The sequence below is a fragment of the Cherax quadricarinatus genome, chromosome 17 (genome assembly GCF_038502225.1).
Source record: "Cherax quadricarinatus isolate ZL_2023a chromosome 17, ASM3850222v1, whole genome shotgun sequence".
Lineage (NCBI taxonomy): Eukaryota > Metazoa > Arthropoda > Malacostraca > Decapoda > Parastacidae > Cherax > Cherax quadricarinatus.
In genome coordinates, this window is record NC_091308.1 from 23494005 (window position 1) to 23521610 (window position 27606).

A 27606-nucleotide genomic window follows, 5' to 3' on the forward strand; every position below is an offset into this window, starting at 1 on the left:
TTGCAGTTTAAAAACTGTAGTGTAAAACACCCATCTGGCAAGACAGTGATGGAGTGAATGATGGTGAAAGTTTTTCTTTTTCGGGCCACCCTGCCTTGGTGGGAATCGGCCAGTGTGATAATAAAAAAAATAATAAAAAAAGTACTAAATAAGCTACCATGTCTCCAAAGAAAGCTCCTAGTGCCAAGCCCGTGGTAAAGAAGGTGAGAAATACGATTGAATTTAAGAAAACCATCATTGAACAATATGAAAGTGGTACAAGTGTGGCCGAACTGTCCAGGATGTATAAGAAACCCTACACAACATTATGTTCCATAGTGGCCAAAAAAAAGGAAATCAAGGATACTGTTGTTGCAAAGGGGGTAACTATGCTGACAAAAATGAGATCACCAGTACTCGAAGAGGTTGAGAAGTTATTATTGGTGTGGATAAATGAGAAACAATTAGCAGGAGATGCTCTTATGACTTCGATTATTTGTGAAAAGGCTAGGCAGTTGCATGAAGACTTGGTAAAGAAATTGCCTGCAAATAGTGGTGATGTGAGCGAATTTAAGGCCAGCAAAGGCTGGTTTGAGAGATTTAAGAACCGTACTGGCATACACAGTGTGGTAAGGCATGGTGAGGCTGCCAGTTCGGACCACAAGGCGGCTGAAAAATATGTGCATGAATTCCAGGAGTACATAGAGGCTGAAGGACTGAAACCTGAACAAGTGTTCAATTGTGACAAAACAGGCCTCTTTTGGAAGAAAATGCCAAAGAGGACCTTCATTACACAAGAGGAAAAGGCAATGCCAGGACACAAGCCTATGAAAGACAGGCTGACGCTAATGTTCTGTGCTAATGCTAGTGGGGATTTCAAAGTGAAGCCATTACTAGTGTACCATTCTGAAAATCCCAGAGTGTTCAGGAAAAACAATGTTATGAAGAGTAAATTGTGTGTTTTGGAAATCTAATAGTAAGGCATGGGTCACGAGGGAAATTTTCGTCGAGTGGTTCAATGAAGTGTTTGGCCCTAGTGTGAAGGAGTATCTCCTGGAAAAGAAATTGGATCTCAAGTGCCTGCTAGTAATGGACAATGCACCTGCTCAACCTCCAAACTTGGATGATCTAATTTTCGAGGAGTTTGGGTTCATCACAGTAAAGTTCTTGCCCCCGAATACCACTCCTCTCCTCCAGCCCATGGACCAGCAGGTCATTGCAAACTAAAAAAACTCTACACAAAAGCAATGTTTCACAGGTGCTTGACTGTGACCACAGACACTCACTTGACCTTAAGGGAATTTTGGAGAGAACACTTCAGCATCCTCCATTGCATAACCCTTATAGGTATGGCTTGGGAGGGAGTGACTACCAGGACTTTGAACTCTGCCTGGAGAAAATTGTGGCCAGATTGTGTCAACAAGAGGGATTTTGAAGGGTTTGGGACTGACCCTGATGAGCCTATGTCTGTTGTAAAATCAATTGTGGCACTGGGGAGTTCCATGGGGTTGGATGTGAGTTTGGAGGATGTGGAAGAATTGGTGGAAGACCACAATGAAGAGCTCACCACTGAGGAGCTGCAAGAGCTTCAGCAGGAAGAGCAACACATCGCAGCTCAGAATCTTGCTGCAGAGGAGGAGGAAGAGAGATGGAAGAAGGTGCCTTCTTCAGAAATTAAAGAGATTTTTACTATGTGGGGTAAGATGGAAAGCTTTATGGAGAAACATCACCCTAACAAGGTTGTTGCAAGCCATATTGGCAACATGTACAGTGACAAAGTCTTGGGCCATTTTAGGGAAGTGTTAAAGAGACGCCAGAAACAGAGGTCTCTCCACAGTTATTTTGCGAGACAGGACTCCAGTGACTCTCAAGGTGGTCCTAGTGGCATTTAGAAACAGAGAAGACAAGCAACCCCAGAAAAGCAATTGGTACCTGAGGTGTTGCTGGAAGGGGATTCCCCTTCCAAACTATAAACAATCCACTCTCTCTCCTCCTCCAGTCTCCCATACACTAAGAAGAATCTCCAATAAAGGTAAGTGTTATGCTGTTAATGTTTCATTCATCATTTCCCATTGTATTGTTTATGTACTACATGTATATTTCATGTAAAAAAATTTTTTGTTTTAATACTTCTGGGTGTCAGGAACGGATTAATTGTATTTACATTATTTCTTATGGGGAAAATTGATTCGTAAATTGTAAATTTTGTTGATAGTAACGGCTCCAGGAGCGGATTAATTACGAAAAACGAGGGACCACTGTAAATCATCACCAGATCTTCAATAAAGGTAAATGTCATGTAATTGTACATGTCTTCTTCAGTTTGTGTGTATTAAAATTAATATTTCATGTGGTAAAAATTTTTTTTTCAATACTTTGGGGTGTCAGGAACGGATTAATTTGATTTCCATTATCTCTTATGGGGAAAATTAACTCGACTAACGATAATTTTGACTAACGATGAGCTCTCGGAAACGGATTAATATCGTTGGTCGAGGGTCCACTGTACAAGTAAGAAGGATGAGAAAGTTATCACTATCGTGTAAATCTGGAAGAACAGACCACACGAAATCAAGTGCAACGAGCAAGGAACAGATAGAAAGATCAATGCAGGAGAGAGACCGAGTACAAGAGTCAAAATGGGTAGGAGCACCCGTGTTTAAAACATGAAGAGGATGAGATGCGAGAAGAGTCTCCAACTGATCACCACGAGAGTTGTAGTGGGACCCTCCCCACAGGTGATGGTGAGCGTTAAAATCACTTAACAACAATATGGGTGGTAGCAGAGATGAAATTAATAATGCGATATCAGAGATACAGAATGCACAGGAGGGAGAAAGATAAAGAGAGCAAACTGTAAACCATCGGTGTAAATAAATACAAGCTGCAGTATAATGCAGTGGGGAATGAATGAAAACTTGTTGATATGGTATATCAACGCGTACAAGAAACGCGCTTTCATTAAATGATTCATTAGGTAAAGGATCGGAAGAATGTATCAGCAAGTAGCCCGAAACTGGGCGAATGACAGCAAAAGAAATTTTGAGCTCTTGCAACCCAACACATACTGGGGACAACTGGGAGAGCAACAATTGGAGTTCTCCTCTATTGCCCCTAAGGCCATAAATATTCCATTGTAAAAAAGACATTATGTACAGAAATAAAAATGACAACAATAAGAAATGATAAAGCCTATGGGCTTTGTGGGGGGCATTGGTAAGTGTGTAAGGAAGAATTAGAATATTGCGGAGGAATAGATTGTTGCATGGATCGTGAAATAGAATGGGTAGAAGGAGGCACAGTGTCCATCGGGGGTGTCTGCTATGTAGCTAGAGATAGCGTCTAATGCCTCAGTTGATAAGGAAGTCGATGCTGCCATGATGTCAGAGATGAGAGGCAGTGCAAGTAAAGGTCGGAGTAACTATGGAGGCAATCAAAGAGGTCTGAGGAGGGCAGGGAGTATGAACCTGGAGAGATGTGCTGGTTGCAGGAGAAGAGTCCTGCAGTGTAACAGGAGAGAAAGGAGGTTGGAGGGCAAGTATGGAAGATAGGGGGGGGAGGGGAAGAGGGAACTACACTAGGGGGAGGGTGAATCTCCACCTTTGAGCGAGAGCTGGATAGGGGGTGAGAACTAGTCTCCAAGGTAGAAGATAGATTCTGGACAGGAGATGGACACGAAGAAATTGTAGGTCTGCGAGGTAGAAAGTGGTGCAGAGGTAGGAGTGTCAAAGGATAAAACTGCAAAAGCATTAGAAACTGGGGCGACTCCAGAAGACATGGATGCAGAGGTATTGGGAGGTGGGAGGACTGTCGAGGTTGGAGGTCTGCGGGTTACTCGAGCATATGGGACACAGGGAAGTTTTCCTTGAAGGCAGATCTGAGAGACTGCCATAGTGTAAGTAAGGCCTTCGCGCTCTTTAAGGTAATGGATCTCTTGTTCATTATGATAGACCTGGCACTGGCAGGAAAAGGAAAGATGAGGTTCCTTGCAATTGAGACAAGAGGGGGGAAGACTACAAGACGTATTGGAATGATCTGCTGTACTGCAGATCAGGCATTCTGCTGCAGATCTTCAGTGTTTAGTGGGTGCCCAAAATGCCAGTAATTACGACACTGTTAGGGGGTGGGAGCTACTTGACAGATCTCTAAATGATGGCCCACAATATAGACAGAGGATGGAAGTTCATGGCAGTTGAAGGTTAAATGAGCGATGTTACAAGGAAAGCGCCTTCACCCACGAGCAGGCAGGATGTATGTATCTACCTATCGAATAGGGAGGTTTTGAAGGGCTAATTGTTCTAAAATATCATCGCCACAAGACAAAAAACACTCTGTATAGTGGTGTGCGGTAAGACCACAGTACCACTGCAAGAATTAAAAGTAGTGTGCTTATGAACAGTGGCTGGTATGTTATCTATGGAAGTGATGCAGGAGAGAGCATGAGCTTGCTCTGAATTCTGTACAGTTATGACATGTGCACCACTTTGAAGAGCGTGGAAAGATATATTTTGGCCATCGTGCCTTAAAAGAGTTTTACCAATTCCATGATCAGACAGATAACCCGTTTGAGATGTCGTTTGTAAAGAAAAGAATTTTGTCCATTTTGCACTCATTAGCCTGGTATGCAAAGGTAGTGAGTGTCGTGTAGGTCGTTTTGAGCGCTCATTGATGAACTTGAACCAGTAGGTTGTCTTGGAAGCTTAGGAGCACATGTAGTACCGCTGGCAGTCTGACCCGAGGGAGGCGGGCAATCCGAAAACTGTTGCACAGTATTCAGGGAAGCTGGACGCATTGCAAAAGGCGTGCTAGAAGTAGCGACATGAACAGAAACTGGTGACACCACAGCACCTGAAGCAGGTGACGAAGCATCACCAGCAGAGGGTACAGGGGTATGAGAAGTCGAGAGAGTGGACCAATAATGAAGCTGGGTCAGAACGGTGTGGGTTCAAAATGGGGCCTGGGAGGAGGAAGGGTTTCACTGGACAAAGACTCCTTAATAATAGATGCATCTTCTGTGATATCTCCTTTCTTTTTATTTTAGGAAAAAAAAAAAAAAGAACGAAAGAAAAAAAAAAGGGGGACAGAGGAGGGACAGTCGCTAGGAGGCATAGAGGGGCCGAAAGCTTCCCCCCCTCACCCGAGAGGGCTTTGAGCTCACCGGTGGTGAAGATGCAGCATGGAACCTGTGCCATACCCTACCCTTCACACCAGTAAACCAGTGCTCTGGGATAGCAGCCTCACATCTATTGAGCTACCTCAGTGGACGAAAGAACGGGCGGTCAGAAACCCACCACAAAGCATACCCCCTTCGGCCGCCACCTCCTAGAACCGACAGGCAGCTTCTGAAGATACACCCATTACCCAAAGGGCACCCCACCCTCTTCCCGGAAATCTGGGAAGGGAGTAGGGAACCTTCAGATAATTCAGATTCTACAGCAAACGACACCACCCCCGAGAGACCTCATGGGGTGGGATGAACCCTGGCATGCCACCACTTCTTAGAAACTGTAATGCCAGAGGAGAGGACCCCCAGAAGCTACACATGGGACAGGAAACAAGGGGAGGGTAGGAAGAGGGGGAGGAAATGGGAAAAAAGGAGTATAGGGAGGGTGGGGTAGGGAAGGGAGGATTGGGGGGTAATTAGGTTTGATCACAGGAAGAAGACCAAGAAGTCAAATTTCTCAAACCGATATCCTCTTTGCAGGTGCAAGGAGCCCCCCTTAACCCTTTGACTGTTTCAGTCATATATATACGTCTTATGAGCCAATGTGTTTGACATATTAATTCGCCAAAATTCTAGCGGCTTCAAATCAAGCAGGAGAAAGCTGGTAGGCCCACATGTGAGAGAATGGGTCTCCATGGTCAGTGTGCACCATATAACAAAAAATTGGGGAGCCAGTGGTGCAGTGTGGGAATGCCATTTCAGAAGTCCTTGTTCAGCATGCCTAGTGGTAAGAAATATGCGACTCCCCGGAAAATCTGGGACTCTTCTCTTCCCAAATGATCACTCTAACACAGATGGAAGTGTCTTGAAGATCAATTTCATGGTTGTAAGGAGTTTGTGACCGAAAGCAATGCCCAGGATACCAGAAGAAAGAAAGAAAGAAAGAGAAAGAAGCAGAATGAAAGAGAAATAGAAAGAAGAAAGAGAAAAAGAAGGAGAAAGGAGAAGAAAGAAAAAAGGAGAAAGAAGAAAGAAGGAGAAAGGAAGATAATTAGGTAGGAGGATGGAGGGGAAGCGAGCATCAGACCCCATTGTGTTGACAGGCGGTAGGGGGAGTGAGTAATGATACAATATGTCATTTTGACAGCTGCCAGACCCCTGATGCAGCACATTTAGAAGTCCACACACTCACACACACAACACAAGCTTGCTGAAGATAATAGCAGTTATATGAAAGTGTCCAGTAACTATATATGTGTATATATATTACAGAAACCAGAAGGAAGGAAGGAAAGAATGAAGAAAGAAAGAAAGGTAGGTAGGTAGGAAGGAATGATGACACATTTACCTAGGATAACTAGGTAGGTAGTAGGTTGGTAGACAGCAACCACCCAGGGAGGTACTACCGTTCTGCCAAGTGAGTGTAAAACGAAAGCCTGTAATTGTTTTACACGATGGTAGGATTGCTGGTGTCTTTTGTCTGTCTCATAAATATGCAAGATTACAGGTATGTCTTGCTACTTCTACTTACACTTAGGTACACATTTATTTATACACACTCATCTGAGTTTTCTTTGATTTTATCTTAATAGTTCTTGGTCTTATTACTTTTTCTTTTATATCCATGGGGAAGTGGAATAAGAATCTTTCCTCCATAAGCCATGCGTGTTGTAAAAGTCAACTAAAATGCCGGGAACAATGGGCTAGTAACCCCTTTTCCTGTAAAGATTACTGAAAAGAATAAGAAGAAAATTGTCAAAGTGGGAAGTCTGAATGTGCGTGGATGTTGTGCAAATGATAAGAAAGAGATGATTGTGGATGTTATGAATGAGAAGAAGCTGGATCTCCTGGCTTTAAGTGAAACAAAGCTGAAGGGGGTGGGAGAGTTTCAGTGGAGAGGAATAAATGGGATTAGGTCAGGGGTTTCAAATAGAGTTAGAGCTAAAGAAGGAGTAGCAATAATGTTGAAAGATAAGATATGGCAGGAAAAGAGGGACTATAAATGTATTAATTCAAGGATTATGTGGAATAAAATAAAGGTTGGATGTGAAAAGTGCGTTATAGTAAGCGTATATGCACCTGGAAAAGAGAGAAGTGTAGAGGAGAGAGAGAGATTTTGGGAAATGTGGAGTGAATGCATGGGGAGTTTTGAACCAAGTGTGAGAGTACTTGTGGTTGGGGATTTCAATGCTAAAGTGGGTAAAAATGTTGTGGAGGGAGTAGTAGGTAAATTTGGGGTGCCAGGGGTAAATGTAAATGGGGAGCCTTTAATTGAGCTATGTGTAGAAAGAGATTTGGTAATAAGTAATACATATTTTATGAAAAAGAGTATAAATAAATATACAAGGTATGATGTAGCACGTAATGAAAGTGGTTTGTACGATTATGTATTGGTGGATAAAAGGATGATGGGTAGGCTCCAGGATGTACATGTTTATAGAGGGGCAACTGATATGTCGGATCATTATTTAGTTGTAGCTACAGTTAGAGTAAGAGATAGATGGGACAAGAGGAAGGTGGCAACAACAAGTAGGAGGGAAGCGAAAGTATATAAACTAAGGGAAGAGGAAGTTCGGGTGAGATATAAGTGACTATTGGCAGAAAGGTGGGCTAGTGCAAAGATGAGTAGTAGGGGGGTTGAAGAGGGTTGGATGAGTTTTAAAAATGCAGTATTAGAATGTGGGGCAGAAGTTTGTGGTTATAGGAGGGTGGGGGCAGGAGGAAAGAGGAGTGATTGGTGGAATGATGAAGTAAAGGGTGTGATAAAAGAGACAAAGTTAGCTTATGAGAGGTTTTTACAAAGCAGAAGTGTTATAAGAAGAGCAGAGTATATGGAGAGTAAAAGAAAGGTGAAGAGAGTGGTGAGAGTGTGCAAAAGGAAAGTAGATGATAGAGTGGGAGAGGCACTGTCAAGAAATTTTAATGAAAATAAGAAAAAATTTTGGAATGAGTTAAATAAACATATGGATTTGTCAGTTAAAAAGAGAGTAGGGGAATTAGTAGATGGGGAGAGGGAGGTATTAGGTAGATGGCAAGAATATTTTGAGGAACTTTTAAATGTTGAGGAAGAAAGGGAGGCGGTAATTTCATGCACTGGCCAGGGAGGTATGCCATCTTTTAGGAGTGGAGAAGAGTAGAATGTAAGTGTGGGGGATGTACGTGAGGCATTACGTAGAATGAAAGGGGGTAAAGCAGCTAGAACTGATGGGATCATGACAGAAATGTTAAAAGCAGGGGAGATATAGTGTTGGAGTGGTTGGTACTTTTGTTTAATAAATGTATGAAAGAGGCTGAGAGCATGTATAGTCCCTTTATATAAAGGAAAGGGGGACAAAAGAGATTGTAAAAATTATAGAGGAATAAGTTTACTGAGTATACCAGGAAAAGTGTACAGTAGGGTCATAATTGAAAGAATTAAAGGTAAGACAGAATGTAGGATTGTGGATGAGCAAGGAGGTTTCAGAGTGGGTAGGGGATGTGTAGATCAAGTACAGTGGACCCCCGCATAACGATTACCTCCAAATGCGACCAATTATGTAAGTGTATTTATGTAAGTGCGTTTGTACGTGTATGTTTGGGGGTCTGAAATGGACTAATCTACTTCACAATATTCCTTATGGGAACAAATTCAGTCAGTACTGGCACCTGAACATACTTCTGGAGTGAAAAAATATCGTTAACCGGGAGTCCACTGTATTTACATTGAAGCATATATGTGAACAGTATTTAGATAAAGGTAGGGAAGTTTTTATTGCATTTATGAATTTAGAAAAGGCATATGATAGTGGATAGGGGAGCAATGTGGCAGATGTTGCAAGTATATGGAATAGGTGGTAAGTTACTAAAGGCTGTAAAGAGTTTTTATGAGGATAGTAAGGCTCAGGTTAGGGTGTGTAGAAGAGAGGGAGACTACTTCCCAGTAAAAGTAGGTCTTAGACAGGGATGTGTAATGTCGCCATGGTTGTTTAATATATTTATACATGGGGTTGTAAAAGAAGTAAATGCTAGGGTGTTTGGGAGTGGGGTGGGATTAAATTATGGGGAATCAAATACAAAATGGAAATTGACAGTTACTTTTTGCTGATGATACTGTGCTTATGGGAGATTCTAAAGAAAAATTGCAAAGGTTAGTGGATGAGTTTGGGAGTGTGTGTAAAGGTAGAAAGTTGTAAGTGAACATAGAAAAGAGTAAGGTGATGAGGGTATCAAATGATTTAGATAAAGAAAAATTGGATATCAAATTGAAGAGGAGGAGTATGGAAGAAGTGAATGTTTTCAGATACTTGGGAGTTGACGTGTCGGCGGATGGATTTCTGAAGGATGAGGTTAATCATAGAATTGATGAGGGAAAAAAGGTGAGTGGTGTGTTGAGGTATATGTGGAGTCAAAAAACGTTATCTATGGAGGCAAAGAAGGGAATGTATGAAAGTATAGTAGTACCAACACTCTTATATGGGTGTGAAGCTTGGGTTGTGAATGCAGCAGTGAGGAGGCGGTTGGAGGCAGTGGAGATGTCCTGTCTAAGGGCAATGTGTGGTGTAAATATTATGCAGAAAATTCGGTGTGTGGAAATTAGGAGAAGGTGTGGAGTTAATAAAAGTATTAGTCAGAGGGCTGCAGAGGGGTTGTTGAGGTGGTTTGGTCATTTAGAGAGAATGGATCAAAGTAGAATGACATGGAGAGCATTTAAATCTGTAGGAGAAGGAAGGCGGGGTAGGGGTCGTCCTCGAAAAGGTTGGAAGGAAGGGGTAAGGGAGGTTTTGTGGGCGAGGGGCTTGGACTTCCAGCAGGCATGCATGAGCGTGTTCGATAGGAGTGAATGGAGACGAATGGTATTTGGGACCTGACGATCTGTTGGAGTGTGAGCAGGGTAATATTTAGTGAAGGGATTTAGGGAAACCGGTTATTTTTATATAGCCAGACTTGAGTCCTGGAAATGGGAAGTACAATGCCTGCACTCTAAAGGAGGGGTTTGAGGATATTAGCAATTTGGAGGGATATGTTGTGTATCTTTATACATATATGCTTCTAAACTGTTGTGTTCTGAGCACCTCTGCAAAAACAGTGATTATGTGTGAGTGAGGTGAAAGTGTTGAATGATGATGAAAGTATTTTCTTTTTGGGGATTTTCTTTCTTTTTTGGGTCACCCTGCCTCAGTGGGAGATGGCCGACTTGTTAAAAAAAAAAAAACTACCTAACACAACTGTCTGCTACTACTATGAAGAAAACTGCTCAGAAGAGGTGTTTTGTCTGTGCACACAAAAAAAAAACGCCCACAAAAATGCAGAGACACTCGTTTTATGTGTGTGGAGTGTAAAATACAATTGTATATGAAACCATATTTCAGAGAGTTCCACAAGCTGCAGAGCTTCTAGGAACATGTCCAGTGACTACATTTGTATATATATTATAGAACAATAGTAATAAAAAAATTTTTGTATTGTTTGTGTAAACAAGTTTTGTAAATAATATATTAATTATGTTTGTGCGCTTATTGTGTTGTATACAACTAGTGTATATATGTACATTGCACCTTACATTGGACTCGCAGGCCACATAAGTTATGTGGAAAAAATAAAATAGTGAAAAAACAAGAAACCTTGGAATGCAAGTAAACCAAAGTTTACTGGGTGAGAGGCATTCGCTGCTATTACTATACGTGGTTCATTTTCTGCCAACTTTACTCCTCTATATCTCGGTAAGTACTGATCTACTGATCACAAAAATTTGTTTTGGGGCTTAAAACAATTAGAAAATTAATCTTAATATTTTCATAAGAAAATTTTTTTTTTTTTTTTTTTATATTCTTCAACACTAGGAGACACTTCAAGATTTGGGGTTGCGACAGTCAAAAGGTTAAAGAGGCTGTACATGAAGAAAGCCCCTAAATATGCAGAGCATTTCAGGCAAACTAAAGACTAATTTATGATTAATAAGGCAGTAACTATACGAGTAATTTGATTTGTAGATGAATGGTTCAGAGAACCGACATGTTGATAAATTAGACACAAGTGCAACTCTTGGGTATCTTTATTGAGGAAACGTTTCGCCACACAGTGGCTTCATCAGTCCATACATAGGAGAAACTTGAAGAACAGGAGGAGAATGAGGTAATCAGTCCCTCAACCTTGAGTCGATGTGTTCAGCCCATCAATGTATTCTACTCAAGATTGATGGACTGAACACATCGACTCAAGGTTGAGGGACTGATTACCTCATTCTCCTCCTGTTCTTCAAGTTTCTCCTATGTATGGACTGATGAAGCCACTGTGTGGCGAAACGTTTCCTCAATAAAGATACCCAAGAGTTGCACTTGTGTCTAATTTATCGAGTAATTTGATACATGCAGTCACCTGGGTGAGTGTAAGTATAAATTTTGGAGTTACAGTGAATACAAGAGAATTGAATATCCTATTAGTTCATGCTATATGGATTTTATCAAGTTTAATTGATAAGTAATTACAGGTTTGATTATTAACATAAAGGGGACAATTTTTTAATGTTTGGAAGAATTACAGATATTGAGAGTAAGATTATATTGTTTTACATGTTACATTACATGTTTTCGTGACATTGAAAATATGGAAATGTAGTTTTCACATATTTAGCTGATGCTGGGATATGTTAGGGAGATAAGGTGGTTTTTAACAGCAGTTTTGAAAATGCTGGCTGAGACAATGGTTCTGGAGATTTCTGCCAGTGTGTTCCAGATTTTGGGCCCTTTCATGTACATTGAATTTTTGAAGAGATTTAGCCAGACACAGGGAATGTCATAGAGATTTTTGTGCCTAGTATTATGTCTATGGGCCCTGTTGCAACTATCAAGAAAGTGCTTCAGGTTGGGATTAATATTAAAATTTATTGTTCTATGAATGTAGGATGCACAGTAGTAAGAGTGAATGTTTTGTACAGTGCATAGGTTTAGGTCTTTGAAGAGTTGGGGTGGGGTGGGGGGTTGTCTAACAGTGGGCTGTGTAATCATTTGTTCTGCAGCTTTATGTTGGGTTATTATTGGCTTGAGTTGCTGTTGTGGATCCCCAGGCACATTATTATTATAATAAAAAAGAAGCACTAAACCACAAGGGCTATATAGCACTGCAGGGCAGGGAAGGAAGCGAGGGTATCAGGTGGCTAAAGGGAGAGGGATGATTAGTAGGGTATGGAGAACAGCGGGGCAGTGGTTAGTGCTGGGGTAGAGGGTAGCAAGAGATAGAGGTAGAAAGGACTGAGGGGAGTGCTAAAGGTATCATCATCAGAGTTTGTGGAGTAAATCAGTTGTCAAAAAGTCAATGAGAGAGTCCGGATTAAATGAGGGTCCATCAGCAAGTAGGGAAGGTAAAGAGAGAGCAGAAGAGAGGAGACGACATTGGAGTAAGTTCTGCGGGCTTGTTGATAGAGTGTGCAGTCTAACAGAATGTGTCTAACTGATACTGGAACCAGACAGTTCTCACAAAGAGGAACAGGGCGCCTATCCATGAGATTCCCATGAGTAAGATGAGTGTGGCCAATGAGAAGACGGGAGAAAGTAGTCTCCCAACCTTGACACAGATGAAAAGAAGACAGCTAGTAACCTATACTAGGTTTAATAGAATGAAGTTTATTATTGAGCAGATCAGACCAACGTTGTTGCCAAAAGGCGTGAAGGTGGGTAGCTGTTGCAGCAAAATAGTCTGTGAATGGAACACCTCTCTATGAAACTGGTAGGTCATGTACTGCTGACCGCGCAGCAGTGTCTGCCTGTTCATTGTCCTGTACGTCAACATGACCAGGGACCCAACAAAAAACAATATCTTTATGCTTGGTAGAGATACGGCATAACCAAAGTTGGATACAGAGAACTAGGGGGTGAGGTGTATCAAATTTTCGTATAGCCTGTAAAGCACTAAAGGAGTCTGAAACAACCACAAATGATGACACAGGCATAGATGCAATATGGATAAGTGATGCAAGAATGGCATATAATTCAGCAGTAAAAATGCTACTGAGGATAGTAAATGCCCTCACACGATACTGTCCGGAAACACTGCTGCAAATCCGATGCTGTCAGAAGACTTAGAGCCATCTGTGTACACTGCAGTGGCATGAGAATGAGAGTGGAAGTGGTCAAGAAAGAGAGCGGGAAGCTACCGTAGGCAGTTGGGCTTTCGCGCAAGGGAGTGAGAAAGAACAGACGAACAGCTGGAACTTCCCAGGGGGGTAGGAAAAAAATTAGATGCTACATGAACATAGAAAGGTGGTAAATGAAGGGAAGACAAGAGCGAATGTAGGTGAAGAGAAAAGGGATGGAGCAAACAGGGGCGGTGAACAAATAAAGAATGTCTACTAACATCGGTGACCATTCTATATATGGAAGGATTGCGGAGATCATGAGAGCGAACATAGTAGCGAAGGCAATGGGCATCACGGTGATCGGACAAGGATGGAATATTCGCTTCTGCATAGAGGCTCTCAACAGGGAAAGAGTGAAAAGCATCAAAGCATAAATGTAATCCCTGGTGATGGATGGGATTAAGGCTAGAGAGAGTAGCAGGAGAGGCCGCTGAATTGATCTGGTCACCATAATTGAGTTTCGAGAAAATGAGGGCTGAATGTAGGAGAAGGAGAGTTCGACGATCAGCTCCCCATGAAAGATGAGCAAGGATTCTAGGAAGGTTCAGCCGACTGTGACAAGTTGCCTTCAGATAGGTAATGTGAGGTTTTCAGGATAACCTACGGTCAGAGAGAAGGCCTAGAAACCTGACCATATCACGTTCAGGGATACACGAGTCATAGAGGTACAAAGGATGATCGGAGATGATAGAGTGTCTAGTGAAAGTAATTTGTTGAGTTTTAGTACTGGAAAATTTAAACCCATGCATGGTGGCCCAGTTGGAAACACGGTTGACCACATGCTGGAGAGAAACTGTAATGAGGTGACAGTCAGCGGCTGCACAAGCAATAGTGAAGTCATCAGCATAGAGTGATGACCAAATATTGGATGGAAGAAGAGAGACCAAATCATTTATAGCAAGAAAAATTGTTGTGCTCAGCACACATCCCTTGGGGACACCTTCAGCTTGGACAAAGTCCGGGGAGAGCATATTATTAACCTGAACATGGAAATGTCTGTCAGTTAAGAAGTTATTAAGGAAGGATGGTAGATTGCCTCGGAGGCCTAAGGAGTGGGCTTGGGCCAAAATATTATACCTCCAAGTTGTGTCATATGCCTTCTCTAGGTCAAAAAATATGACAATAACTGAGTGGTTATTTGCAAAGGCATTACGTACATATGTATCCAAGCGTAGTAAGGGGTCTCTGGTAGAACGGCCCTTACGGAAGCCATATTGACCAGTGGAGAGACTGTTGTGTGTCTCTAAATACAACATTAAACGTTGATTTACCAGACGTTCCATCACTTTGCAAACTGTACTGGTAAGAGCAATGAGACGATAGTGGGAGGCATCATGTCCCGTAGTACCCGGTTTGCGGAAAGGGAGAACAATGGCAGATTTCCACAACTGGGGAAGAACTCTTTGTGACCAAATAAGAGTGAAGAGTTGTAAGAGGACTGCAAGGGCTGACTGATGTAAATGTTGCAACAACCGAATGGGAATGTCATCAGGCCCAGCTGCCGATGATTGGCAAGCTGAGAGTGTTGCCTCCAGTTCCTGAAGTGTAAAAGGCACATTATAAGATTCTTCTTTGAGAGAAGAAAAGTCTAAGGGCACTAACTCTCTGGCAGACTTTGAAGAAAGAAATAAGGGGCATAGATGGAGCCCCGGAGAAATACAGACCAGATGATTACCAGTTTCAATGGCAACGTTGAGAGGGTTTGCAATATCAACACTGGCAACCCGCAGAACAGGAGCCAGGTCAGGAGAGTATTTACCACTCAGTTTCCATACTTTTTTCCGGACTTCACTCATAGAGGAAGCAGAGGCGATGGTGGAAACATAATCTTGCCAGCAAGTGGGTTTAGCGTCACGGATGACACGGCGAGCGACTGCACGCTTCTGCTTAAAATCAAGAAATCTCTCTGTGGTTCTATTGTACCGGTACCTGCCCCACACAGCACATTTCAAACGTACTGCCCGAGCACAAGCAGGAGACCACCAAGGTACACACTTCTGAGAATGCCTGCCCAAGGTTCGGAGTATAGAATGAGAAGCTGCGATTAAAACTGAGGTCGAGAAGAGATGTAAAAGCTCATCAGTGGAGGACAAAGAAGGAGCCTCACTAAAACAGTAAAGTGCGAGGCGAGGTCCTAATTTGCTTGATCAAATTGCCAGTGTCGGCTATTAAGAGATGGTGACTCTGAAGGAGAAGTAATAATGATTGGAAAATGATCGCTGTCATGTAAGTCCGGGAGAACAGACCAGGTGAAGTCTAATGCAGTGGAGGAAGAGCAGACTGAGAGAGTGATGCAAGAGAGAGTATGAGTACGAGGATCAAAATGGGTGGGAGTACCTGTATTTAAAACATGGGGGGGGGGTGAGAGGTGAGAAAAGCCTCCAACTGAATGCCACAGGAATCACATTGAGACCCCCCCAGAGGAGATGGGCATTAAAATTGCCAAGTAACAGAAGTGGAGGCGGTAAGGACGAAACAAGAAAGGCAACATCCGGGATAGATATTGCCAGAGGAGAGAGATACAAAGAACAGATTGTATACGACTTATGCAAGTGGATACGGGCTGCAGTGTAATGCAGCAAAGTATGAACAAACAGCTGATGGTATGGAATATCAGTGTGTAGAAGAAGGGCACTTTCATTAAAAGTTCCATCAGAAGAAGGATCCAAAGAATACAATAAATTATAGCCTGAGATGGGATAGATAACAGCGGAGTGTAATTTTGGTTCTTGTAAGCAAACACCAACAGGGAAAACCGGGAGAGCAACATCTGAAGCTCACCTCGATTACCCCTAAGGCCGCAGATGTTCTACTGTAAATAGGCCATGATTGGCAACGATAAAGATACCAGAAATTTGCAGGTAAGGGTACCTATGGACTAGAGGGGTTAAAAAAGTCCACATGTGGTGGCAGCAGAAAACGGTCAAGTAGTGGAGGAACAGAGTGCTGCGAAGGAGTTGCGCAGATGGATGAGAAGAAAGAGAAGGAACAGGGGATGTATCAATGTCCATTGATGGTTTAGTCTCTGCAATATATTCTGAGATAGCTTCAAGTGTTTCGGAATTCAAAGATATTGCATGGGAGACAATATTGGAGATGAAAGGAGTAAGGTGAGTAAAGATTGGGACAGTAATGGACTGTACCAAAGTAGGGGGAGGACAAAAGGGTGGAGGGAACTGGAGAAGAAGTGTGGGAGGGGACAGAAGAAGCAGAAACCTGGGAGGTGGCAGAAGAGGAAGAAACTTGGGAGGAGACAGGGGAGGAAGGCCCAGTATGAGGTGGAGGGTTAACCTCCACACTTGTAACAGAGCCAGTGAGAGGGGAAGAACCAGGTACAGAGACTGGAAAGGTAAAATGTGGAGGTGGAAGAAGGGAAGGAGGGGTTAAAGGAGATTTGAGCAGTGGGGATTTTTTGGACTTCTGAGAAGTAGAGGGATGATTGGGAGGAGGTGCCACACATGGTCTTGTCGATACCGGGGTTTGTGAGGAAGAACACGAAGTGAGAACAAACTGAGGTGTTGAAGTAGGGACTTCTGAGCCCAGGACAGCAAAAGAATTAGAGACAGGAGTGACTATGGGAGGGGTAACCACAGAGGAGGCTGCAAAAGATGAGACCCCAGAAGTGGGGGGACGTTTAGAAACATGAGAATGAGAAATATGGGGTAGGCTCCCTTTCAGGCATAGATGAGAAACTGCCATAGCATAAGGAAGACCTTCTGCTTCTTTGAGGCAATGGATTTCTCGCTCATTTAAGTAGACCTGGCAACGGCAAGAGTAAAAAAGGGTGAGCCTCATGACAATTAAGGCAAGAGGGAGGTCGACAACAAGACGTATTAGAATGGTCATCGGCACCATAGAGTGGGCATTCGGCTATAGATCTGCAATATTTCGCTGGGATGACCAAATCGCCAGAAATTTCTACACTGTTGCAGTGTAGGGATCACCTTTCGAACTTGTAAATGATGTCCTGCTACATAAACAGAGGATGGGAGTTCACAGCTGTTGAAAGTTAATCGAGCCACATTGCAAGGGTATCGTCTCTGCCCGCGGGCAGGAAGAACGTAAGTGTCTACTTTGAGGATTGGGAGATCTTGGAGTTCCAGCTGTTTGAGAATGTCATCGCCACACGACTGAAAATTCTGTTGGACTATGGTATGGGGCAGAATGACAGTACCACTACAAGAATTGAGGGAATGATGTTTTTCGATAGTGACAGGAATAGTATCGATATGTGAGAGAAGAGAAAGATCATGAGCCTGGGTAGTATTCTGGACAATGATGAAGCATGTACCGCTCTTGAGAGCATGAAAGGAAATATCTCTACCAACATGGCATAGGAGTGCCTTGCCAATACTATGGTCAGAAAGATAGGTAATAGAGGAAGTCGGTCATAAAGTAAAGAATTTAGTCTATTGTGCATTCCAAAACTGAGCGTGGAAAGGGAGTGCATGACATGTTGGTCTTTTCTGTGTAGAACAAGAAGGTGATGAAGAAGTATCATCAGGTAAATGTCGTTGGCGTTTAGGAGTGGAACCTGAGTTGGTCTGACGTGGAACGGGCTGGCAATTCGAAAATTGCTGCACCGTAGAGGGAGAGACTGGAAACATAGTCAAAGGAGAGCGGAGGTCAGACAAATCGGAGGAGTCAGTCGAAACCCCGGAACCTGAAGCAGGTGATGAAACAGCACCAGCAAGAGGTACAGGGGCATTAGAAGTGTCCGAAGAGTGGTCAAAAAACGAGGCAGGGTCAGAATGGGGTGTGGTAACAAGAAGGGGCCTGGGGGTAACAGAGTCATGGATTGAGTTCTCCATGTTTAGGTTCTTTCTTTTTGTTTTTAAGAAAATGAAGAAAAGAAAATAAAAATAAAAAAAAAGAATAAAAAAAGGGGGGAATGGGGAGGAATAGTTCCTAGGAGGAATGAAAGGGTCGGAAATCTCCCTCCGCGCCCAAGAGGACCTCAGCACCGCAAGTAGCACAGATGTGGCATGGAACCCATGCCATACCCTACCCTTCATGCCAGTAAACCAGCAATCTGAGATAGCAACCTCACATCTGCCGAGCTACCTCGGTGGACAAAAGAGAGGGCGGCCAGATATCCACCACAAAGCATACCTTCTTTGGCAACCACCCCCGGAATCCGAAAGGTGGCCTCCAGAGATACACCCATCACCCAAAAGACACCTCCCAGGAGACTGGAGAGGGATCGGGACATCCCCAGGCGATCCAGATTCCATGGCAAACTACATCACCGCCAAGAACCTCAACGGAATGGGATGGACCCCGGTACCCTTCCCCCTACCTAGGAACTAGTATGCCTGTGGGAAGAATCCCAAGGGCCAAAAAGAGGAAGGGAGTAAGGGAGGGATGGGGAGGAGGAGGAGGAAAGGAAAAAGGGAGGATGGGATAGGGAAGGGGGGATTGGGGGGTAATTAGGTTCGGCCTGAGGAAGGAGACCAACAGGTCTAATTCCTCAGACCAAGAACCTCTTCACCATGCCAAGGAGTCCCCCTTGAAGAGGTCCCCAGGCACAAATAGCATAGGTGAGGTAGGGGTAGATCAGTCAATAGTATAATGTGAGTAGTGCTGTTTGTGGTACATAATAGCATATCTTTGAGAGGATGCCAACTGTTTTGGATACTTTTTTGTTGTGTGTTGGAAATGGGTTTTGAATTTCAAGTTGCTGTCAAGATGCATATCCAGAAATTTTCCTTCATTGTTTAGCAATAAAAGTATGGTTAATCATAATGTTTAGTTGAACATTTCTTGCTCTGCTCTCAAACATAATTTAGAAAGTTTTGTCAGTGTTAAGTGTAAGTTTATTGGTAGTCATCCAGGTCGATATTTTTATTAGCTCTTCATTAACAATAGTGTTGAGCGAGGTAAGATTAGGGTGGGAGATGAAAAAAGTTGTATTGTCAGCAAAGAAAGTAGGTCTAAGTTATTGCTGTAATATCTAGCCACCTTTGCAACCTTTAGCAACAATGTTGGTCTAACTTGATTCATAACAAGTTACACTTTATCATGCCGAGTTTAGGAACCTGGTCTTCTTGTCATTGATGTCGTGCATGGGAGACTGCTTTCCTGTCTTCACATTGGGCACACATCTCACTCGTGGAGAGGCGCCCAGTTCCACTGTGCAAATTGTCAAGTTCCAAGTTCAGTTTGCCACATTCTGTTGGACTGCCCAGTCTATCAGCGAGCACACATAATTTACCTTCAACATCATAACCAGTCTAACACCCTTGCTTTATCTTCCCTCCTCACTGATGGCTCCACCTTTGACACAGACTCCCTCTGGCTTTTTGACAGCAACAGAGTTATTACACAACCTTTGATTATACATACAGTGGAACCTCAAATTTTGAACGTATCGCTTATCGAACTCTTCAAAAATCAGACCACTTTTTTTGAACCAACTTTGTCCCTATTATCGAACTCGCCCCTTCTTTCGAACTGCCGGGTACTGGATCTGTCCGCGTCCCCACACAGGCACCGTGAGCCAGTCTGGATTTGTTGATTCTTTAGTGAACACTAACCTGTGGTCTCATTCAAACATTTTACAATTAATTAATTGTGTTTAGTGCTTGTGGGACTGTGAAATAAGCTACCATGGGCCCAAAGAAACTTGCTAGTGGTACCCCTGTGGTAAAGAAAGTGAGAAACACCATAGATGTGAAGAAGGAAATAACACAGAAGTATGAGAGTGATATGCGACTTGTTGAGCTTGCCAGGATGTATGGGAAAAACAAGTCAGCCATCACTTCTATCCTGGCAAAGAAAGAACAAATCAGGGAAGCTGATGTTGCAAAAGGTGTTGATATGCTAATCAAAAAAAGACCACAGACAGTCGATCAGGTTGAGAAGTTGTTGCTGGTGTGGATCAAGGATAAAGAGATGGCAGGTGATAGTGTTTCAGAGACAATTATTTATGAAAAGGCAAGGAAGTTGCATGCCGATTCAAAGATTAAGGAGATTTGCGCCAAGTGTAATGATGTCCAAATGTTTGTGGAGAAGTACCACCCTGAGCAAGCTGAAACAAGCCATCTTTGCAACACGTCCCATTTTAGGGGAATCTTAAAGAGGCGCCAGAAACAGAGGACTGTGGACAGTTATTTTGTGAGACAGGGGTCCAGTGACTCTCAAGCTGGTCCTAGTGGCATTAAAAGACAGAAGGGAAGTAACCCCAGAGAGGGCTTTGATACCTAACATTTTTACTTACCTAAAGGTAAGTAAAAATGTTATTTTATATGTTTATTTAAATTTATTAATAATTGTACACCATATTTGTTGTATGTAAAACTATAATGTAATACTATCTATAAAATGTATTTTTGTGAATATTTTTGGGTTTCTGGAACTGATTAATTGTATTTCCATTATTTCTTATGGGCAATATTGCTTCGCCTTTCAAACTTTTCAACTTTAAAACTAGGTCCTGGAATGGATTAAGTTCGAAATTTGAGGTTCCACTGTACTTCCTTTAGCACTCTTTGCCAACCTTACAGCCCTACCCTGCAGTGCTGTATGACCCTGGTGGTTTAGCACTTAGTTTTGATTATAATAATGTGCCCATTGATAGGCTGGGCAGTAAGACATAGTGAACTGACAGTGCAGCCCAACAGTCCCCCGTGGAGTGGAGCCAGGCAATTTTTCTCGAGGTATCCGAGTGAGGTGTGTTGTCATCGAGTAATTACTGAAAAAATAGTTTGAGTAAGGATTGCCCATGGGAAATTGGGAGTCATGAACAGCTGATCGAGCAGCTGAGTCTACTTGCTCATTACCTTTCCCCTTCAGTAATAGGGGCCATAATTATGAGTTACACAGGGCTTTACACCGAGCATGAAATGTGAATAGGCTCTTCTGCTAAAGAGAAATGTTAAGTCTGATGAAATGGTGTTTAGTCAAAAGTTACAAAGTGTATTGACAGGGTTATCAGAGAGGAAGGCAGCCAGGGAGAGGACATCAGGGATAAGGGCCATTAGAGGGTGTTACTATAGTAGAAGCCTCTCATTACTTATATAGTTGGACCTTATATTAAGAACTTTATATTAGATGTAATAATGCTCTAATTATAAAATCCAGTTATACATCTCTTTTCTTTACAGATATTTAAGAGCAGCCAAGACTGGAGAAGAAATAATGATAAATGCAGAAACCCTTAAAATTGGAAGATCTCTAGCTTTCTTGAGTGTTGACATAACAAACAAAGAATCTGGTGCTCTTATTGCAAAGGGTAGCCACACAAAATTTATGGGATAGTGTCATTAATGCTGTTTTTCATGAACATACATGCTTTTCAAGCTGTATGACCCATACAGGTTTAGTACATGTTATTGAATATAGTATTGTTATTACATTCATGGGAGGGGACCACTAACCTAGAAGCAATCAGGTTAAATCCAAGAAATGGGAGGTTAGGTTTGATTCCTTGCATTATGGCACCTCTCTTGGGAGAATATCCTTTTCAAATTGTATAGAATCTAATATGCACTTGTTTACTATAAAACATGGCATGCCAAAAAGTGGGCTTTATCAGATACTTAATAAAGCCCATTTGTGAGTGAAACACTCCACTGTATAATCTTTTATGTTCGTGCATACTAAAATTTAGCCGATGAAAAATCATTACTCGGGTAATGATTATTGAAGAGTTATGTGGCTTACCACTTTTTAATTCTTAAATGGTCCAAACGTATATATACGTTCTTACGCGTAGTGCCTCAAATGTATATATACGTTTTATTTTTCCTGCCTTCAAATTTGGCATGATTGGCCTGAGATGCCTTGTCAGCATAGAATGGGTCCTAACACTCATTGTGCATGGTATTAAAAAAATCTGGGACCACTTAGTACCTTGTGGGAGCACCAGTTAAATTGAGCGCCAGCTAGAGCAAACAGTGCGGCAAACACCAAGGATTCACTGATGTAATGTCATATTACACTCCTCTTTTAAGAGGAAAGTGATGTTAACCCCAAGTTTAGGGTCTCTCTATCTCTGTCTACCTCTGTCTGTCTTTGTCTGTCTCTATCTCTTTCAATCTCTCTCTCTCTCTCTGTCTATCTCTGTCTCACAGGAACACATAAATACAAGTATACATAGTGTAAATTACCTAGGATAACCCAAAAAATCCAGACAAAGTTCTATACTCTGCTTGAAGATAAAAGGTGATGATGCAGTCTTGTGGCTCTCTCTGAGACAGAGAGCTAGATGGATAGACAGGGAGCTTGACAGACAGACAAATAGACAGACATGTTTGTTTTTATTATTTATTATTATCACACTGGCCGATTCCCACCAAGGCATGGTGGCCCGAAAAAGAAAAACTTTCACCATCATTCACTCCATCACTGTCTTGCCAGAAGGGTGCTTTACACTACAGTTTTTAAACTGCAACATTAACACCCCTCCTTCAGAGTGCAGGCACTGTACTTCCCATCTCCAGGACTCAAGTCCAGCCTGCCGGTTTCCCTGAACCCCTTCATAAATGTTACTTTGCTCACACTCCAACAGCACGTCAAGTATTAAAAACCATTTGTCTCCATTCACTCCTATCAAACACGCTCACGCATGCCTGCTGGAAGTCCAAGCCCCTCACACACAAAACCTCCTTTACCCCCTCTCTCCAACCTTTCCTAGGCTGACCCCTACCCCGCCTTCCTTCCACTACAGATTGATACACTCTTGAAGTCATTCTGTTTCGCTCCATTCTCTCTACATGTCCGAACCACCTCAACAACCCTTCCTCAGCCCTCTGGACAACAGTTTTGGTAATCCCGCACCTCCTCCTAACTTCCAAACTACGAATTCTATGCATTATATTCACACCACACATTGCCCTCAGACATGACATCTCCACTGCCTCCAGCCTTCTCCTCGCTGCAACATTCATCACCCATGCTTCACACCCATATAAGAGCGTTGGTAAAACTATACTCTCATACATTCCCCTCTTTGCCTCCAAGGACAAAGTTCTTTGTCTCCACAGACTCCTAAGTGCACCACTCACTCTTTTCCCCTCATCAATTCTATGATTCACCTCATCTTTCATAGACCCATCCGCTGGTACACATGTTTGTGTACCAGCAAAAACAAAGTGAGGGCGATGCTCGTCAAATATCACCTCTAATCTTTTCTTTTCTGCTGCACCCTTCCCCACCCTTGTGTATGTTCATCAAATGTCAGCTCTTATCAGATGTTATCTCATCTTAAAATGTCACTGTCAGGGGTGGACTTTGTTTTTCATGCTTCAAGGGAACTTATTATTACCTATTGTTATTATTACGTATTATTATTCTTCTCCTCCATCTCCTCCTCCTCCTCTTCCTCCTTCTCCTCCTCCTCCTTCTCCCCCTCTTCCTCCTCCTTCTCCTCCTCCTTCTCCCCCTCTTCCTCCTCCTTCTCCCCCTCCTCCTCCTCCTCCCCCTCCTCCTCCTCCTTCTTCTCCTCCTTCTTCTCCTCCTCCTCCATCTCCCCCTCCATCTCCTCCTCCATCTCCTCCTCCTCCTCATTGTTATTATATATGTATTATATTATTATATATGTATTATATATGATCAGGCTCTGATCCACCAGGAGGCCTGGTCACAGACTGGGCCGCGGGGGCGTTGACCCCGGGAACTCTCTACAGGTAAACTCCAGGTATCCAAAACATTGCTAGGACATGTAAATACTTTGTATATATTCCAAGACAATAGTAAATGGCTAAGGCAGGTGTAAATGTCCACCTGTCAGTGTGTTTGTGACAATTTGAGTACAATTTCAGTACCTAATACTAATGTCAGAACAAAGATTGGTTATAAAATAATAAGAACTACTACAAATTGTAATTATCAGAACATAAAAATAACATAAAATAATATGAAAAATAGAAAAAAAAAAGGTATTGGCAACACTTCTGCAAGCGATAGGCCCCTCAAGGAAGGTTCCTTGATGTTGGTGAGGGGCTTTTGATCTAGGGAATTGGATCTGTGCTCCAGTTCCCTGAATTAAGCCTGAATCCCTTCCATCCCCCTCTTTAAGGGGGGCTCCTTGGCGTGGTGAAGAGGCTCTTGGTCTGGGGAATTAGACCTGTCGGTCTCCTTCCTCAGACCGAACCTAATTACCCCCCCCTTCCCTCTCCCATCCTCCCCTTTTTCCTTTCCTCCCCCCCACCCCTCCCTTTTGCCCTTCTTTTTTGGCCTTTGGGATTTTTTCCCACAGGCACGCTAGTTCCTAGGTAGGGGAAAGGGTACTGGGGTCTATCCCATTCCGTTGAGGTTCTTGGCGGTGGCGTAGTTTGCCATGGAATTTGGATTGCCTGGGGATGTCCCGATCCCTCTCCAGTATCCCGGAGGATGGCTTTGGGTGTCTTTCGGGCGACGGGTGTATCTCTGGAAGCCACCTTTCGGATTCCGAGGGTGTTGGCCTAAGGAGGTATGCTTTGTGGCAGATATCTGGCCGCCCTCTCTTTTGTCCACCGAGGTAGCTCGGCAGATGTGAGGTTGCTATCCCGGATTGCTGGTTTACTGGCATGATGGGTAGGGTATGGCATGGATTCCATGCTGCATCTGCGCTACTTGGGGTGCTGAGGTCCTCTTGGGCACGGAGGGAGATTTCTGGCCCTTTCATTCCTCCTAGGAACTATCCCTCCCCGGTCCCCCGTTTTTTTTATTCTTTCTTTTTTTTTATTTTATTTTCTTCTTTTTTTCTTAAAAACAAAAAGAAAGAAGTAACCTAACCATGGAGTACCCGATCCATGACCCCGCTACCCCCGGGCCCCTTATTGTTACTGCACCCCATTCTGACCTCGCCTTGTCTTTTGGCCACTCTTCGGACATTCCTAAGGCCCCTGTACCTCTTGTTGGTGCTGTTTCCTCACCAGCTTCAAGTACCGGGCCTTCCACTGACCCCTTCGATTTGTCTGACCTCCGCTCTCCTTTGACTATGCTTCCGGCTTCTCCCTCTACGGTGCAGCGATTTTCGAATCGCGGGCCCATCCCACGTCGGACCGACTCTGGTCCCACTTCTAAACGTCAACGACAATCTCCTAATGATGTTACTTCGTTACCTTCCCTTTCTACTCTGAAAAGACCAACACGTCATGCACTCCCTCTCCACACTCAGTTTCAGACCACACAATGGACTAAATTCTTTACATTAAGACCGACTTCTTCTACTGCCTAGCTTTCCAACCACAGTATTGGCAAAGCGCTCCTACGCCACGTTGGGAGAGATACAGTTGTCCCTCAATAATCGTCCTGCCTAAAAAACGTCCATTTCGGAAATAGTCCTGTTTTTTCGTCTAAATATTGGCTCGCAAATGGTCCATTAACTCGCTAATCGTCCTTCGTCTGGGACGGGTACTCACACTCTGAGCCGTCTGGGCCTGCCTTCCCAGCCAGTGTGCCATTGTTTACCAGTGAGTGACGGTCCCCTCACATGCTCCTACGAAATAATTCATAATATTCCATTGATTTTAGTGCTTGCAAGTGCTAAATAGCTACCATGGCTCCAAAGAAAGCTTCTAGTGCCAGCCCTTTGGTAAAAAATGTGAGAAACACATAATTTATGAAAAAGTTTGTAGAAAAATACAAAGATGGTGGTGGTAGAGTGGAAGCAGTTGTGATAGTGGTTGATGAACATAAGAACATAAGAAAGGAGGATCACTGCAGCAGGCCTGTTGGCCCATGCTCGGCAGGTCCTTTACAATTCATCCCACTAACGAAACATTTTCCCAACCCAGTCCTCAATGCTACCAAAGAAATAAGCTCTGATAACTCTATCTACTCATTTGCAAGTCCCAAATGAGTGGATGGAGTTATCAGAGCTTATTTAAGAGCATAAGAACATAAGAATGTAGGAACACTGCAGAAGGCCTACTGGCCCATACGAGGCAGGTCCTTATCAAAACGACCTCTACCTAAAGATAACCAAGAAATAACTCCCGTACCCCATGACACCAATCAAACCCAGCCCCTCCCACTCATATATTTGTCCAGTCTCTTCTTAAAGCTACCCAAGGTCCTAGCCTCTATCACCCCACTGAGAAGACTGTTCCACGCATCTACAACTCTGTTAGAAAACCAGTACTTACCTATGTCCTTTCTAAATCTAAATTTATCCAACTTATATCCATTATTTCTGGTTCTTAACTGGTTCGACACCCTCAGTACCTTATTAATATCTCCCTTGTTTATGCCTGTCATCCACTTATACACTTCAATGATATCTCCCCTCATTCTATGCCTCTCCAGAGAGTGGAGATTTAAGGCTTTAAGTCTATCTTCATACGGGAGGTTCCTTACACAGTAAATCATTTTAGTCATTCTTCTCTGTATGTTCTCTAATGAGTCTATGTCCATCCTGTAGTAAGGGGACCAAAACTGAGCAGCATAATCTAAATGAGGCCTCACTAGTGATGTATAGAGCTGTAAAATAACTTTTGGACTTCTGTTACTTATACTTCTTGAGATAAATCCAAGTAATCTGTTGGCCTTGTTGCGCACACTAAGGCACTGCTGTCTTGGCTTCATCCTCCATTGATGAGCTCCTACACATCTTCTCGACGTCAGTTTATACCGCAGCTTCTCATTCTATACCCCAAACCTCAGGCAGGCATTCTCAGAAGTGCCTGCCTTGGTGGTCTCCCGCTCTTGTGCTCATGCAGTACGTTTGAAACGTGCTGCATGGGGCAGGTACCGGTACAATAGAACCACTGAGAGACTTCTTGATTTTAAGCAGAAGCGTGCGATCGCTCGCCGTGTCATCCGTGAAGCTAAACGCACTTGTTGGCGAGACTATGTTTCCACCATCACCTCTGCTTCTTCTAAGAGTGCAGTCTGGAAAAAAGTGAGGAAATTGAGTGGTAAATACTCTCCTGATCCAGCTCCTGTTCTACGGGTCGCTGGTGTTGATGTAGCAAACCCTCTCGACGTTGCCATTGAACTTGGCACACATCTGGTCCGTATTTCCCGAGGGCTCCATCTATGCCCCTCGTTTCTTTCCTCAAAGTCTGCCAGAGAGTTAGTGCCCTTGGACTTTTCTTCTCTCAGAGAAGAACAGTATAATGTGCCTTTTACACTTCAAGAACTGGAGGCAACGCTCTCAGCTTGCCGATCATCGGCAGCTGGGCCTGACGACATTCATATTCGTATGTTACAACATTTACATCGGTCAGCCCTTGTAGTCCTCTTACACCTCTTCAATCTTATTTGGGCACAAGGAGTTCTTCCCCAGCTGTGGAAATCTGCCATTGTTCTCCCTTTCCGCAAACCGGGTACTACAGGACATGATGCCTCCCACTATCGCCCCATCGCTCTTACTAGTGCAGTTTGCAAAGTGATGGAACGTCTCGTAAATCGACGTTTAATGTGG

At 43.2% G+C, this 27606-nt stretch overlaps 1 protein-coding gene across 2 annotated transcripts in view; it reads left to right on the forward strand.

Annotated features, from left to right (window-relative positions):
- The window catches only part of LOC128686360 (acyl-coenzyme A thioesterase 13), a 111520-nt gene extending 85527 nt beyond the window's left edge, over positions 1-25993 (forward strand). For both annotated transcript variants that reach the window (XM_070085873.1, XM_070085872.1), the window contains one exon: positions 21359-25993. In XM_070085873.1, the coding sequence (XP_069941974.1) occupies positions 21359-21415 (57 nt within the window). In that variant the 3' untranslated portion in view covers positions 21416-25993. The remainder of the gene's footprint in view (positions 1-21358) is intronic.
- The last annotated feature ends 1613 nt before the right edge of the window (positions 25994-27606 follow it).